Raw genomic sequence first — 16,179 nt, forward strand, 5'->3', positions numbered from 1 at the left:
GCATATTACTGGCAGAACTACAAGGAGCCCGTTTTCCTGTTTGGTATTCTCTGCATCTTTAAGACTCATTGCGTCACCCTTCATGTGTCCAGCTTTCCTGCACTGAACCTGGCTTTTCTCCCCTCTTACACTCTCTTCCTTGCTCACCAACACCTCAAACTCAGCATCAAACACAGCTCAGAATGCAAAGGCATATTTCTGCCCAGTTTGGGTTGGAAGACAGCTAACATAAGAATTCAGCATGTTTACCATTCAAAAGAGAAGCTTAAGAGAGTAAATGCTACCTTGTTGTTCAGTGGCTCAGTCGTGTCTGACTCTTTGCGACCCCATGGGGGTGACACACCAGACCTACCTGTCCTTCACCACTACCTCGAGATAGCCGTATTTTAACAGAGAAACCACAAAGACTTAAAAGAAGAAAAGCCACCCCCCAAAGGCAGGATTTCAAGCTGTTACACAATGGCCAAGGGAGAAATAACGTGGTAGAGGGGACCAGACGTCAGGAGACCTGCATCCCAGTCTCTCCGCAACGCCTCCCTGGGCCTCAGCCTTCATATCCGCCAAGGGCAGAGGCCAAACGGGAGGCTTTCGAGAGCCTGTCCAATCCCACATCAGACTGCACTCTGGCTGGGGTTGCACGAAGATCCAACCCGGACGCCAAATCTGGTCCTTTCTAAGTCAGGTCAGTGCTCTCTCAGCTGCCTTCTTTGCAAACATCATGACCACCTCGAGATGAAAAGAAGTCTTTCAGAGGATACACTACTGACTCTGACGAAAAGTCAGATTCCTGTGGGAATCCTGAGTGTGACCAGATACTGGGAGTGCCTGACCTGAGGATTTCAGCACTCCTGGCTGCGGCCAGCTGAGGCTGGGGCAAGGAGCTTCAAGTTCAGTTCGAGGCAAGGGTGTGAAGCGCCTGAGGGAGAGAAGCGGCACCCAGCCTCCTACTGTCCTGTGCAAGACTGTGGAGACTCCCTCCAACCACCCCGAGGGTCTCTACTCGCAGCCTCGGAGCACTACGCTCCCTGTCAAACAGCACAGGCGTCAGTCCACGAGTGCCTCACTCGTTTTCAAAGCGGCCCCGCCCTCTATAACAAGACGCAGTCTCTCGGCTGAGTGGGGCCCTGAGACAGGACATCAGGGTGGCCAAGAGCAGAGAAAGGGCTTTGAGGGCCCAGGTTTGCCCCGAGTGATGGGCCACCCCATGCTCTGAGCCCCTCAAAGAGCACTGTCCTCACGCCATCTGCATGGGCTCGGGGAACGCAAAAGGGTTTCTAAGGCACCGGCTGCTTTCTCCGCTGTCTCTCCCCACCCCCCAGCCAATAGAGCCAAGACACACACACACACACACACACCCCAACTTTCCCTGTCCTGTTCCATTACTGTTTGCTGTTGCTTTGGAGCCTCATAAATAGGGCATTCAAAACACTTCCTGCAGCTGAAAGAAGCCCTGAGGAGCTTGTCTCATTCCCAGTGTGCAGCTCAGCAAGAGGTCCGGCCTTCTCTGTCGCTGTCTCTCTTGCCTGTTGTAATTCTGTCTGCCTCTCTCTGACTCTGCCTGTCTCACTCTTTCTGTTTGAGCCTCTCCGCACTCTTGCTCCTTTTGTCTGAGTCACAGACCCTTGGTCTCTGTGCTCCCCAAGCATCTGTCTCTGTGGCCCTGTCCTTCTGTCCTGACGCCATCCCCTTTCCCGGTGCCTTCCCTCTACTTCGAGAAGGTTCAGGCAGGGAAACAGCACGGGGACTCTCGCGGCTCTCCCCTGCGCCTTACTGAGCCTGCCGGCCAGGAGGGCCGCGGGTCGGCCGCCCGAGGGTGGCCTGCGGCCAAGGGAGGGCGGAGCCCACTGGGGCGGGATTGGCTCTAGGTCCACCTCATAAAGCCAAGGGCGAGGGGCGCGCCGCGCTCTGGAGAAGCCGTGGAGGGGCAGTGTGGTCTGACAGTCCCCGCAGGATCAGTCGCAGCCCTGCGGAGACATGCCCCAGAGTCCCCGGCCCGTGCCGAGCTGGGCGCTGCTGCTGCGGTTGCTGGCGCTGCTGCGGCCGCCGGGGCTGGGCGAGGCGTGCAGCTGCGCCCCTGCGCACCCCCAGCAGCACGTCTGCCACTCGGCGCTCGGTGAGTCCGGGGGAGCCCTCGAGGGCCCCAGCAGTGGGTGGGGGTCTGTGGGGTCGAGGTGGGGCCGCGCCGCGGACTTGGAGTCTCGAGGGAAGGGGTGGAGCTCAAATCCCGCCCCAGTTGCCTCCTGCTGCGACCGGTGGGTTGGGCCGGGCCGGCGCCATAGCAACCATGCAAACGCAGAGACCCGCTGACTTGCCAGAGAATCAAAGACAGTGTAGGGCTTCCCAGGTGGCGCAGTAGTAAAGAACCCAATTGCCAATGCAGGAGACTCAAGAGACAAGGGTTCGATCCCTGGGTCGGGAAAATCCCCTGGAGAAGGGCATGGCAACCCAGTCCAATATTCTTGCCTAGGAAATCCCATGGACAGAGGAGCCTGGTGGGCTACAGTCTATGGGGTTGCAAAGAGTCAGCTACAACTGAGAGAATGAGCCCAAAGACAGTGTAAAGGGCTCCAGAGCGATCCCCTCTCCCCTGCCTACTGCAGTTATGGGATGTCACTGAATAACAAGTCTCCGGAACTATCCAGTGATTATTCTGATCCATTGGTTAGGGGGGTTGGGGGGGAGGGGGTTCAGAGGGTTGGGCTTTCATGATAAACATCCCTCTGTATCCAAGACTATAACTGAGGTTGTCATCACGGCCCCACCCCAACACACACCCTTTACCCTTTCTCTCTGCCTGGAATGCCCTTCTTCAAAAACCCTTAACTTCCTGGCAAACTCCTATTCATCCTTCAAAACCAGTGAGTCTCCTCTTCTCTGAAGGCTTCCTGACTCCTGGTGCTACCACAACATCTCCAACATCTCTGTGCTCCTAGTGTGCTGTGCTGTTGGTCTTTGTAAGAGTGTTCTCCACTAAACCAAGAGTTCTGCAAGGTGGGGGCCCTTCCCTAACCGTGCTTGTGGGCCTAGGACCCAGTGTTAGACCAGGCACCGAGGAAGAACTTCATAAACAGGTTTTGATTACTACCCGAACAACAAAGAGATGAACTACCTCTGTGCACAGTCAGGATATTTATTAATTCAATAAACATTTGCCAACGTCAGCTCGGTCGGGCTCTCTCTGAGGTCCTGGGCTATAGCAGTGGATGACTGCACACTGACTGCCCTCATGTGGCTCCTTGGCCCTGCCCATCTCCACCCGCCTTAGTCTGGGCTACAGAGAACTGGACTCCCCAGAGCAGCAGGCAGAGCGGAGAGACTCGAGGACCTGGTAGGTCCGAGGGGTTTGGAAGTTCCAGGGATTGTAGAATCTTCCTCGCAACCCACCGAGACCTAAACCCAGAACCCCCCTTCAGAATTCTCCAGAGGGCCACAGGTCACCCAGATCCCAGGAGGATCACTCTCACCGGCTGCTGAAGGTCCCCTCTTTTCTCTTCCTGTGCAGCTATCCGGGCCAAGATCTCCAGTGAGAAGGTAGTTCCTGCCAGCACAGACCCTGCTGACCCTCAAAAAATGATCCGGTATGAAATCAAACAGATAAAGGTACATGGGGGCAGGACAGGGCGTCACCCCCTTGGGCTGTTAGGAGGAGGTGGGGGCTGTGACCTGGGAGGGGTGGGGCTGTGGGGCTGGTGGTTCGGGCGGCCTGGCTCAGTGATGCTAGGGGTATAGATACTGAAGCAGAGTGGATGACATGTAGAAGGCAGGCCATAGGAGCCAGAGGACAGTGCAGGACAGGCCCTCTGTGCTTGTGCGTGGGGCTGCTAGAGGAGCCTCCCTTCTCACTGGAATAAACCAAGGTTTAAATATTTTAGGGAGATAAGACCCAGCGGTGCCATCTGTGCGCAACAAGTCCTGAACTAGACTTTCACTTAACTTTTTTAGATTAAGAAAAAGTTTTTCCTGTTAAGATATAAAGTACACTTACTGACTCAATATTGCTCTTTCGTAATTACCTTTCAGATGTTCAAAGGGTTTGAGAAAGTCAACGATATTCAGTATATTTATACGCCTTTTGATTCCTCCCTCTGTGGGGTGAAACTAGAAGCTAACAGCCAGAAGCAGTATCTCCTGACTGGTAAGTTAAAGACCAGCAGCGGCCCTATGAGTCTCTGCCCTAGGAAGGCAGGCAGGGAGGAGCCAGGCTGACCCTGGGCAGCAAGCTGAGCCGTTTTCTTGGGCACAAGCAGCTGCGTTACTCAAGGCAGCCTGAGTTGGGAGAAGCCTTGGTAACCTCCCTGTCAGTGCCACTGCCTTTCTAGTTCACAGGCTGCTGTCCCAGCCTAGGGCAGCTGGTTCTGTTTCCAAACAGCTTTAAATGATGTAAGATTTTTGGTGTGTGCATGCTCAGTCGTGTCTGACTCTTTTTCAACCCCCATAGACTGTAGCCCACCAGGCTCCTCTGTCCATGGGGTTTCCCAGCCAAGGATACTAGAGCGGGTTGCCATTTCCTCCTCCAGGGGATCTTCCTGATCCAAGGATCGAACCCGCTTCTCTTGCATGTTCTGCATTGGCAGGCAGATTCTTTACCACTGAGCCATCTGGGAAGCCTGAGGTTTTTGGTATCTTGAGCCAAATTATGCCACTCTGAAACTGCCCCTGGTGGGTTCAGCTTTGCCCTCTGTTCCAGGATGACCCTTCAGAGGCCTGAGGACAATAGATACATGCACTCTAGCTCCAGGTTCTGCTGGCCGTGATCCCCAGACCCCTTCCTGTCCTGGCCACTTTCAGCGGGATAGAGCCTGTCCCCGTCCCTCCCCAGCACTGGGCCCTGAACCGGGGACCACACTGCAGGGAGGTCTGAGTCACACAGAACAAAGGAGGATTGTACACTCGCAACCTCACCCCACATATACACAACACACACATAACAGTCACTGTAGCCTACGATAGCATCAGCTTTAGGCGGCCATGACGGGTCACACTCTTGGTTCGTGACTGACTCATACCCAAGGCCTTATTCTGGAAGTGCAGTAAAGCACAGGCCCTAATAGCAGCCTTGATTCTAATATGATTCTGTCTCCAAGACCTTGGGCCCAGGCAGATCTCCTCATCCTCCACTGACTGGGATAAAATAGTTAAAGTACCTCAAAAGAATCTAATCCATAACTGAATGAATGCAATACTGAATTATTTTGTTGTTCAGGGAAGGTATCTGTGTGGTTGTAGACAGGGAAGCCTCACTGTGTAAAGTGAAAGTAAAAGTGTAGTCGCTCAGTCGTGTCTGACTCTTGGAGACCACATGGACTGTAGCCCACCAGGCTCCTCTGTCCACGGGATTCTCCAGACAAGAATACTGGAGTGGGTAGCCATTTCCTTCTCCAGGGGATCTTCCCAGCCCAGGGACTAAACCCAGGTCTTCCACATTGCAGGCAGATTCTTTACCATCTGAGCCACTAGGGAAGCCTTCATTGTGTAAGTGGGATCTAAATTTTCCCTAAAGGATAAAACATATTTAGAAAGAAGGCCAGGAAAAGAGAAACACAGCTGGTGGGGAGAACAGAAGGAGGAATTCCACTCTCTGTCCATCCCTTCAGCAATGAGTGACCACCTCCTCACTGCCTGGCCTGGGGCAGGCAAGTGGAGATGCACTAAACATGCCACAGTCTTCAAGGAGCTCCTTCACAGTTCAAATTTCTAAGAAGTCACAGGTGTTGGAGGCCACGCAGGTGGAGGGCCCCAGGTCTGAGGAATCAAGGAGCTCCTTCACAGTTCAGATTTCTAAGAAGGCACAGGTGTTGGAGGCCACGCAGGTGGAGGGCCCCAGGTCTGAGGACGTGGACTGTGCTGGACCGGGCACCTCTGGATGGGAGAGCAGGGGCAGAACAGGCCCCTGGCATCTCCAGGTCCCGGGACTAGCTGATGGGGCCACCTCCTTCCTGAGCACCTGCCCCCTGCTAGGGGCTGAAGTGCATCAGGGATGCAGACACGCGCTGGCTGCCTCAGGGAGGTCAAGTCCACCCGGAGGTGGGGTTAAGTGACAAAGCACAGGCTTACTGAAAACTCATCCTGGTGCCCATACTCTGCAGCAGCAGATGCAGCCCTTCTGCCTAATACCCTCTGAGAGCAGACCCGCTGACCTCCCCAGCCCTGCCTCCTGTCACTGCTCAGTGGCCGTTCCCAGCCCTTCATTTCCCCTGGGGCTTAAACTACTTGCAGTTGCAAAAGGTATTCTGCAGGGCTGTGTCCGTCCGTCCCAGTGTCCAGAAGTCCTTCCCCAACTTGTCTGGCAGCTGAACTCCTACCCATCCTTTCAACGCCCAACCCAAGTATCATCTTAGACACCCTTCTTGCCCCCACCCCTTCCACAGACAGAGATAACTGTGTTTCCTTTGTTCTTATACCACATCCTGTATAGAATCATACAACGGTATCATTTTCTGCTTGTTTGTCAACCTTGAGTATTCACGGGAAGGACTGATGCTGAAGCTGATGCTGCACTGCTTTGGCCACCTGACGCAAAGAGCTGACTCACTGGAAAAGACCCTGATGCTGGGAAAGATTGTGGGCAGGAGGAGAAGGGAAGGGGATGACAGAGGATGAGGTGGTTGGACGGCATCACCAACTCAATGGACTTGAGTTTGAGCAAACTCTGGGAGATAGTGAAGGACAGGGAAGCCTGGCATGCTGCAGTCCATGGAGTCGAAAAGAACTGGACACAACTGAGCAACTGAACAACAACAATTTGTCTTCCCTACTAGTTTTTAGCTCCTTAGGGGTAGAAATCCTGTCGTGTTTATTTCCTGTATTCCTGGCACCAGGCCATAGTAGTTGCTCAGCCAGTAAATGACTGAATGACTGACCTTCTAAGAGAGGTGAGGGCTAGTATGGCCAGGGATGGCTTTGCAGACAAGGTGGTACTAAAAAGGGTATTTGTAAAATAGGAAAGAGTGTGATATGTAAAGAAGGGGAAGGGGACAGACTCACCAAGATATCACTGGAGCAGGAGAAAGGTTGGAAAAGGTTGAAAAGGAAGAGAGACCTACTAAGTATCGAACATCTTCTATGGGTATTCTCTCATTTAATGTTGCCAATAACCTTATTATTCTCATCTTTCAGCTGAGAAGTTACATGGCTTTCTTATGGTCACACACTAGTAAATGATAGAAAAGAAGGGATTTCCACCAAGATTCTGACTTAAAGCCCACATCCCTCTGTCTGCACCATGCTAATGGAAAGCCCTTTGCCCTACAACTCTCCCTCATACAAACATCATCTGGTAATGGCTTTGATATAAAGACAGTAGAGGTTTTTCTGGCTCCTTCACTGAGCCCCATGTCACCACTTCCACCACAAGATACCGAGGAGGCTGTGATTCTGGGCTCCCTCAAGAACTCCTAGAGCTCCACAAGCAGACTCCTCATGTTGGCTCTCCTCTATCTCTCCTTTAAGGTCAGATCCTCAGTGATGGCAAAGTCTTTGTCCATCTTTGCAACTACATTGAGCCCTGGGAGAACCTGTCCTTTCTGCAGAGAGAAAGTCTGAATCACCACTACCATCTGAACTGTGGCTGCCAAGTAAGGACTGTCCATTTCCAAGGTCTTCGGGGGTGGGGGAAGGGCCATGCAGCCTCACCCTTCGTGTATTCCTTCCTTCCCGTGTGTGTGATCTATTCACTTGCTGTACTATACTTGAGGTTTGTGATGGATCAGGCATCGTTCAAAGCTGGGGGTGGGAAAGCAACAAGGCCCATAGTCCCTGATCTCAATGTACTTGCATTCTGGCTGAGAAGGCAGCCATCATATAAGACACACTGGGATAATACACTACCACTTAAAGAGTCTAGTCTTTTTGTCAGGACCTGTAATGGTTAATTTATTTAAGATATTTAGTCTTTAAAACAAATTTATGAAGAGTTAAGATTTCCATTTTATGGGGAAGAAATTCATGTTATAGGAAGTGAAGTGACTTGCTTAGGTCAGTGGTAGAGTAAGGGCCTTCGGGCCTTTTGGGAGGCAATACTGTATGTGGAGAGTACAGAGGAAAGAGAACTAAGGGAGAAATTTGGAGACTTGCAAGGGCCTTATACGCCAGGGGGCATTTGAGCTAGGCTGTAAGAACATGTAGGAGTCTGAAAGGCAAGAATAGAAAAAGGACACCCTACTCACCTGGATGTTGTGTGGCTATGGCTCTAGATCACCACCTGCTATGCGGTGCCCTGCACCATCTCGGCTCCCAATGAGTGCCTCTGGACAGACTGGCTATTGGAACGGAAGCTCTACGGGTACCAGGCCCAGCATTATGTCTGCATGAAGCATGTTGATGGCAGCTGTAGCTGGTACCAGGGACGCCTGCCCCTCAGGAAGGAGTTTGTTGACATCATCCAGCCCTAGGACGGATCGCCACAACCCTTTGAGAGTCCCGAAGACCAAGCCCTTTTCCTTCCTGGCAGGGCGCTGGCTGTCCCCACGTGCTTCATGGATGCCAGACAAGGGGAAGTACCAGGTGGACGGTGTGGCCAGCATGAGGGCAGGGATGGGGCATGTGGCAGCTTGTGTCCAGGACCCCAGTCCAGAACACGTCGGGCCAAGGACTAGGGAAAGCAGCAGGACTTTTCTCTCCCACCCTCAGCCCTTTATCCCTGCCTCCGAACCTTCTAGTTGAGCTGGTATTTGTTGCTGATTCTGGCTTAGTTTCTTTTTTCAAAGCTAGGACTATTCCTTTTTCTCCCCAGATAAATGTGTTTTCTTTTTATCTTAACTGATCTGACAGGGGAGAAATGATGACTGTTATACATATGGGATGGGGTGGGCTTGTGAGATATAAGAGCAGAACGTGGGTGACAGTATCATAAACAGGCTGATTTGGAGAAATGAAAAGAACAACATCCTCTGGCTGTGTTTCATCTACTCCTCCTGTCTCAACTCATTCTGATCCTCAGATATACTTTCAATCTGTTTAGGGGGGTGACAAAGGGGGACAAGGAGTCGTTCAATGTGAAGCCTACAGTGTAATCCCCTCTATACCATTCTTGGCACAGGGCCTGGCCCAGTTAGCAAGAATAGACTTGGGTATTGTCTCTCCAGGTTAACTATACTTAATGTCCTCAACTGCTGTCCAAAAGGCTTCTTCTCTGTCTCCTTTAGAAAGTCCTTCTCTACTAGATTACTAATGTTTTCATTACTACTTCAAAATCTTTTTTAAGCTTAAAAAAAAAAAAAAGCCTTTCTCTTATAGAGTTGAAATTCCCTCTTCAAGCCTCACAGAGATCTTAGGGGTGAGGGGTGGGTGTCCTCTCTTGAGAGCAAATTTTAGGCTACAGGACAGGAGAAAAAGAACACAAGGGCCCTTGGGGGAGAGGATGTAGGTGAGAAATATACTTTGCAAGTGTTACAGTTCAAGTGGTCAGCCTGCTAGATGCTACAGCAGGACGAAGCCAGCTTCGAGAGCTCCTCGCCCAGCCTTCTGCTCAGTCCTCTCTTGGATGCCCTGAAATCTACAAGCACAGTCCCTGAGGGTTCCTCTGCCTCTACAAGCCTTCCTGACTTGTCCTGAAAGGGAAAGCCCTGATGGAGGTCTTAAGGATTTATCAGGGACAAGTGCTTAAAGTTCCACGGCCTCTCCTGGGGAAGCTCTGGCAAAGATGGAGAAGGTAGTTCTTTCCAAGGCCCCAAAGTTCTATACGGCTTGCTGATAAGCTGGGGCATGCACAAAACACCAGAAGAAGATTCCACAGAAATGGTGCAAATGGAGAGTCCTGGAGATCTCTGTCCTGGAACACAAGACTTGGAAAGCTAAGGCAGAGAGTCTCCACTGGTGGGTTAAGTAGGATTACCCACTGACCACGCAGGCCTGGGGCAGAGAACGTGGGGCCAGAGATGAAGAAGGGGTATAAACATTAGAGGCAGCCTCCGTACCAACCATCTATCCCATCATTCTGCTCCTTCTGCCATCCTGGGATGGCCTCAGAGAAGGTAGAGTGAAAAGCAGAGTGAAACCCTTATCTGAATTTTGAGGAAGCCCAGGGAATGGAAGGGCTGGTAAATAATATCAGGAACAAAAGCTTACATCTGAGGAGCACTCCACACTCCTCACAGACTATTTGCTTAAAGAATCTCACTGAAACCATGCAAGTGTCATATTAGCTATCCTGGCCAGGAATCATTAAGCCCACTCGCCTTTCGGATTGGGATGCTGACACGTGGTGAGGGAATGTAACCGTCTGTGACTTGTGGCTAGAACTGCAAGCAGCAGGATCTTCTGACTGTTGATCCATCTAGGTTGTTACTCTCAGCTTTTGATAAAACGCCCCTGTTTCTGCTCTTTCCTATTCTGTCTCCAAGTTTCGGAGATAGAGGGCTGTCAGCTAAAACCCAGACACTGTGGCCTCACAAAGCAGGTCTGCAGTTCAACCTCAATAGCTTCTCTGGGGTTGAGAGGCTGAGGCACACCTCAGAGGCCCACAGCCAGCACACGGCTAAGCTCAGAGTGCAGACAGCAGAGACTGATGGCCCCTCTCAGTCACCTACCATTTCTTTGTGGTTGGGGTAGTAAGTCTGCTCAATGAGCGGGAACTTTTCTCCTCCCAGTGTCTTGTAGATGGCCACCAGCTGGGCAAACTGCAAAAGAGAAGCAAAGGTTTCAGTTTACCCAGACAGCTTCTGGAACAGACAAAATGGCAATCCATTGAACAAATATTTATTCTGCATTTGCTCCACTGAGGGCTTTGTGCAAAGTGCTCTGAGGATATAAAAGAGGTGTCCCACCCTCTATGTCCCACCCTCTATTCTCCAGGAACATATGCTTCTGTTGGGGAAGGGAAAGAGTGAGCTACTATTCATTCAGTGCCTACTCAGTGTTAATGATATTTCATTTAATCCTCATATCGAACTGATGAGCTAGGGTCTTTATCATCTTCATTTTACATATGAGGCTCAGGAAGGGTAGGTGACTGCCTGAAGCCACAGTGCTGCGAAGAAAGGGATAGCTGGGGTTGCAATTTGGGTCTGTATAACTTTAACCACCATCATCTCTAGAGATGGCAAGTGATGAAGCTGGATGGGGGAACAAGGGGCCCAGTCTTGGAAATTTGAATGCCAAGGAAAAGAAATCATGGAATGTAGCAAAGACAGACGCTGTCTTCTGGACTCACTGCTCATCTAAGAACTGAACTCACTGGATCCTTCACCTATGAGAAGCCCCAGCAGCTCCGGGGAGGAGGGGTGAAGTGCACGTACTTAAGTGTCAGGGTCTGCCTTTGGCGAACATGTAGCGTCCCTGGTGTCCCCTGCCCACCCCTCTGCTTTGTAAGTGGAGAAACTGAGGCCCAGAGAGGTTGTTCACTCAAGGTCACAAAGTAGTTGAGCCAGACTCATAGCCAGACCCCTTTAGTCCTAACCCGTAACTCTTCCTTCTCCTCCATGCAGCTGCCTTTCAGGCTCTAAAGAGACCATGCTCTTCCCACAGGAAACTTTCCAGTTCAGTCCGTTCACACTCATTCCCCACCTCCACACACACCCACCCCAGAGCACTAGCAGCGGCAGTGATCCAGCATCTTCTCTCTGGTGCTACTGGGTTCACACTCTAAGCCACTGATACCTGGAACTGCTGGAAGGAAGAGTTGCCAGATCAAACCGACCTTCTGTTTACTAAGGAAGGGAAAGATAGAACATGTTTCAAAAGCCCAGTTCCTGTTTTCAATCAGTGATGTTAGCACGTGTGTTGGTACGGGGAGACAATAAAAGCCAGAACTGGGTTGTTAGAAAACCAGAGTCTTCTGATTCTTCTTGTTCTGCCTTGAACTTGCTTGTCCTTGGGCAAATTATGTCGCTTCTCTATGCCTCATTTTCTTCATATATAAAATAGACAACTGAATTTGGTCAGTTCTTCAGACTTTTTAACCACGCCAAAAAAAAAAAAAATCTTTTCATTGTATTTCCTCCTAAATTTCATGATGAGACTGCTGTTTAGTGATCATTGGCTGTGGTCCTTTTGTGAGTAGAGACAGAATCTGTTATTTTTGAAATGCTGAGAAACATTGGCGTTTCTGGGTCACTTTCCTCAGTGACATGCCGTTGGTGGCTCTAGATCTCCAAGGCCTCCTCTGGGGCTGCAAGTATGATTGATGGACCCCCAAGGCCCTAAGATTTTATTATTGGAAGAGACTTCAGAGAGTCTCTAGACCAGACATCTCATCTTACAAATGAGGAGACCAAGGCCAGAGAAGCAAAGGGGAGCACAGGCTCCCACGTCGTGCGTGGAGTCGGGGCTGTGCTGGGACAGGGCCCGGGTCCCATCCTGCCCAGTGCGCTCTTCACTGTACCCTGCCATCCCTGCTGGTGTTCTCTGGTTCTTCCACATTCTCTGACTGTCAAGACCACCTCTCAGACCTTTCCTGCATTCTCCAATTCCCTCCACTACCTCACCTTTAGGTCCTGGCTGGCCACTTGGAATGACTGGACTCCTGTTCAGTGTCTGGATACCTCCCTGAGCTCCCGAGGCCTTCCAGCCTCCCCCGCCAGCTGATGCCAGCTCTGCCTCACAACCTTTGTCCTGCTGCAGCCCACGCCCTGGCACAGCACCAAGGCATGTGGGGCCCTATCTTCCCAGCATGTGGCAGAGTTACACAGACACCACGCTGATGCCAAGAAGGCCCCCGGCGGGTTCCCAGAGTCCTGGCACAGTCAAGACTAAGATGGCAGCCAGTTCCCATGCACTAAGCTGGTTCCCCTGGAGCTCACGCTGCCCTCCTCCACCTTCTGTAGTCCCTTCTGCTCAGAGCACTAGACTTGGCATCTAACCCCTGCCTCCTTGGAAGCTCATCCTCAGTCACAAGCACACAGTCATCAATTAAACAAAAGTAATATCTGATAAGGGTCATTTCCTCTCCACATAGACAAAAGAATGCATTTGGAGCTGGGGGTGGTATTGGCAATGAATAGGAAGATAATGCTCAGCATAACCATTTATCCAATATATCAGGAAAGATTTCTCAGATGAAATGGGATTTCAAGATCGGTCTGAATTTAATGTTACCCTTATCCCTCCTGGAAATAAAATGCTTCAACTCTTGTGCATTTGCCTCTAAAAAAACCCCACATACAGTGACAGGATTTTCAGATAAATCTGCAGCAATATGGCAGGCAGAACTCTTGCTCTCCCTGGAATGCTGCTTTCACTGATAGGTCTTACTTCTGCTTCCAAACTCCCCGTGTGCCTGCCCTGGGCAATCTATGAAATAGCCGATGTGCTCAGAGGCAAGGTGGAGCCTTCACAACACGGCTGAGGCCTCTCCTCATGCCAGGAGCAGCCACAGTAGAGACATTTAGAAAACACACACCAAAGTCATCGTCTCAGAGGGAAGCCCCCTTCACAGTCACCAGATTTGTTCATCCCCATGAACAATATATAAAATGCCATTAGTGTGGCAGCTGCTTAGTGAAAATGAAGGGAGAACTTGGTATGTGGCCAGGGAGCCCTGCTGTTCCCCTGTGACGCCAACGGCAATGTGCTGGAACTGTGAACGGGTGAGAATGTGAACCCTCACCAGATCCCAGATCCCAGGAGGGGCAAAGCCCCAGCCCAGGCTCTCTGACCCGCCCCTCCCTGGCCACTGGCACAGTTCTGGAACATGCAGCGCAGAAGAAGTTTCTTTCTGATCCCCAACACTGGGGGCTATAACACCAGGCTGGCAGACTGGTGGCAGGTACTGTGATTACTCCTTGTTTCATGCTTATGCTCAGTCGTGTCTGACTCTTTGTGACCGCCACCACCCCCCCTCCCCCCATGGACTGTAACCCACCAGGCGCCTCTGTCCACGGGATTTTCCAAGCAAGGATACTGGAGTGGGTTGCCATTTCCTTCTCCAGGGGATCTTCCCAACCCAGGGATCAAATCTGCATCTTCTGCATTGGCAGGCAGATTCTTTTATCACTGAGCCACTGGGGAAGCCTCCACTCCTAGTTTACAGACAAAGAAACCAGGGCACAGAGTGGTTTAGGAGGCTGATTAGTGAGATTGCCCAGAAGAAAAGCCGATACTAGCAGAACCACCCTGTGTGGCTATGAGGGAGCCAAATTCTAGCAAGTATTGAAGGGGTGAGGGAGGAAAGGGCTAGGGATGAGTGCAGCACGGAAGGCCGTGTGACTAAGGGGAAACTCGTTGACGGCCTCATACGCGCTCTCCTATGATCAGCAACCCATTCAAATCACATAACTCCGGCAGCTGGTTTGTGCAGAACTCTCGGACTCCAAGTCCTCAGGCCAGACAGAGGGAAAGGCTGAATGAGGGGCCACTACAGCAGCTCCCAGATCTTTCGACTCCTCGCTCACTGGTCTTCCTCTCACACTGTCAGGTCTCCCTGGCTTCCAAGGAAATAGGAAGACTGAGTTCAGGTGTAAGAGCAGAGGTGATGGGTCCTTTTGGCTAAAAAAAAAAAAAACAAACACCCCTGTTCCAGCTCCCTGAGTGGGAGAAGCTTGGGGTCTGGGAACTCCACAATCAGCCACCAGTGCCATGACCCTTGGCAAGCCAGTGTGTGAGAGCTGAAATAACTCTTGAAAAACAAGAAGAGAAGGATGTGACTAGGGGCAGGTGTTTCCTTCTGAGAGGAGCAGCCTGGAGCAGCAGAGTTCTAGGAGCTGGATCCCCTTGGCAGTCAGAGGGAGGCTGGGGCAGCCTAGATCCATCTCAGGCCACTTCCTCTCCCAGCTGCACTCTTCTCTCTGCTCAAAGGCTTCCACTGCCTCCAAGATTTCCAGACTAGCCCAGGAAGAGAACACCAGACCAGCTTCTTCCTCACATGGTAACCCAGCTTATGCCAGGGATGGTGTGAGAGAAATCCTGGCTCTGAAACTTTGGTGAGTTACTGAATCCTCTCTGGGTCTCATTTCTCTGTAAAAAGTGATAATAATGATAATAACACCTTCCTTGTAAAGCTATTATGAGGATTAAATGAAGTTCATGTAGGAAAATCTCTGAAGCTGGCATCACATCATAAGTGGTCTTATACTCCTTACCTTCCTTCTGAAAATGGTCACGTTTCTGCCATGAAGGAATGAGAGCTGATTATCTCAGAGGGCACTTCCAGAGCATAAAAGCGTCTGATTTGGTATGTGTGTGGATGAATCTCATTTTAAGTTTGCTGAGACACTTGGTAGGACTCTGACACTGACATCCCTCTGAAGTGCACCATCCCCTTGGTCCCCACTGGCCTCAGGCCTTTCCAATGGTTAAATCTTTCGGAGGCAAGAAGTAGGTGTTTTTATTGCTGTATCTGATGGCTGCAGACCTGGAAGGGCTCCTTCACAGAATCTTTGTGTGACTCTGCTGTGAGGCCAAAGGTCCTTTCTGCAGCAGAGGCAGCCCAGCCAGTGACAACAAAGTCCTACTGTGAGAGCCTGCTCCACCCCGTGCCCCAGCTGAAGCTCCTCCCACATCTTCTCAGCTGGCCCCTCATGGTGTCTGGATCAACAGAGGTCCTTCTAGGGACCCGGAGACAGAGGATCAGGATGCTGCCCTTTTACCTGAGGGAAGAGGGACTCACTCACCACCCACGGCTTGTCACAGAAGTTGTAAATGGACTCCAGAGAGTTGATGCTGGGGAGGCCTGCGTACTGCATGCCAATGATCAGGTGGCGGAAGTCCTCATTCTCTGCCATACCGAACGCATGCTGCCGGATGAGCACAAAGTCTGGCCGGAAGGACCTGGAAAGAATGCAGAAGCAAGTCTGCCACCAACCAGCACCTCAGGTCACGTATCCTCTTGTCTCCCATCTCCAAAGCCCAAGACAGGGAAGGGGTTCCCTGAGCCAAGACCCTCATTTTGTCATGACTGTTTTCTTATGGACTAGGAAATGCTGTTTTATGTCGGCATTCCTCAAAGGAGATTTGAACAGATTTCTGAAATTCCTTTCCTCTGGAAAAGACCCTGATGCTGAGAAAGATTGAGGGTGGGAGGAGGAGAGGGTGACAGAGGATGAAATGGTTGGATGCCATCACTGACTCAAAGGACATGAGTTTGAGCAAACTCCGGGAAATGGTGAAGGACAGGTGAGCATGGCATGCTGCAGTCCATGGGGTCACTAAGAGTCGGACATGACTTAGCAACTGGACAATTCCTCTAGGTTAAGCACTGACTTTTTCTAAGGTGCAGAAGCCCTCAGGGAGCGGGGAAGAAACACA

General features: G+C 51.1%; 2 protein-coding genes across 2 annotated transcripts in view; one reads left to right on the forward strand and one right to left on the reverse strand.

The window, feature by feature from the left end:
* The window catches only part of SYN2 (synapsin II), a 158,301-nt gene that overhangs the window by 29,832 nt on the left and 112,290 nt on the right, over positions 1–16,179 (reverse strand). Inside the window, exons 4-5 of the mRNA XM_070360221.1 lie at positions 15,546–15,702; positions 10,527–10,616 (exon numbers count right to left, since the gene is read on the reverse strand). Of these exons, the coding sequence (XP_070216322.1) occupies positions 10,527–10,616; positions 15,546–15,702 (247 nt within the window). The remainder of the gene's footprint in view (positions 1–10,526; positions 10,617–15,545; positions 15,703–16,179) is intronic.
* TIMP4 (TIMP metallopeptidase inhibitor 4) lies at positions 1,459–13,071 on the forward strand. Its single transcript, XM_005902847.3, has 5 exons — positions 1,459–2,113; positions 3,503–3,600; positions 4,021–4,135; positions 7,450–7,574; positions 8,193–13,071. The coding sequence occupies exons 1-5, from the start codon at positions 1,975–1,977 to the stop codon at positions 8,388–8,390; spliced, it is 675 nt and encodes a 224-aa protein (XP_005902909.1). The 5' UTR covers positions 1,459–1,974; the 3' UTR covers positions 8,391–13,071.

Source organism: Bos mutus, chromosome 22, assembly GCF_027580195.1.
Source record: "Bos mutus isolate GX-2022 chromosome 22, NWIPB_WYAK_1.1, whole genome shotgun sequence".
In the NCBI taxonomy this organism is placed as follows: Eukaryota; Metazoa; Chordata; class Mammalia; order Artiodactyla; family Bovidae; genus Bos; species Bos mutus.

What these genes read in the sequence shown, in the direction of transcription:
- TIMP4 (XM_005902847.3), top strand. Translation starts at nt 1,975, where the DNA reads ATGCCCCAGAGTCCCCGGCCCGTGCCGAGCTGGGCGCTGCTGCTGCGG. An exon ending in CGTCTGCCACTCGGCGCTCG is followed by an intron (nt 2,114 to 3,502) that starts GTGAGTCCGGGG and finishes CTTCCTGTGCAG; the next exon opens with CTATCCGGGCCAAGATCTCC. An exon ending in ATGAAATCAAACAGATAAAG is followed by an intron (nt 3,601 to 4,020) that starts GTACATGGGGGC and finishes ATTACCTTTCAG; the next exon opens with ATGTTCAAAGGGTTTGAGAA.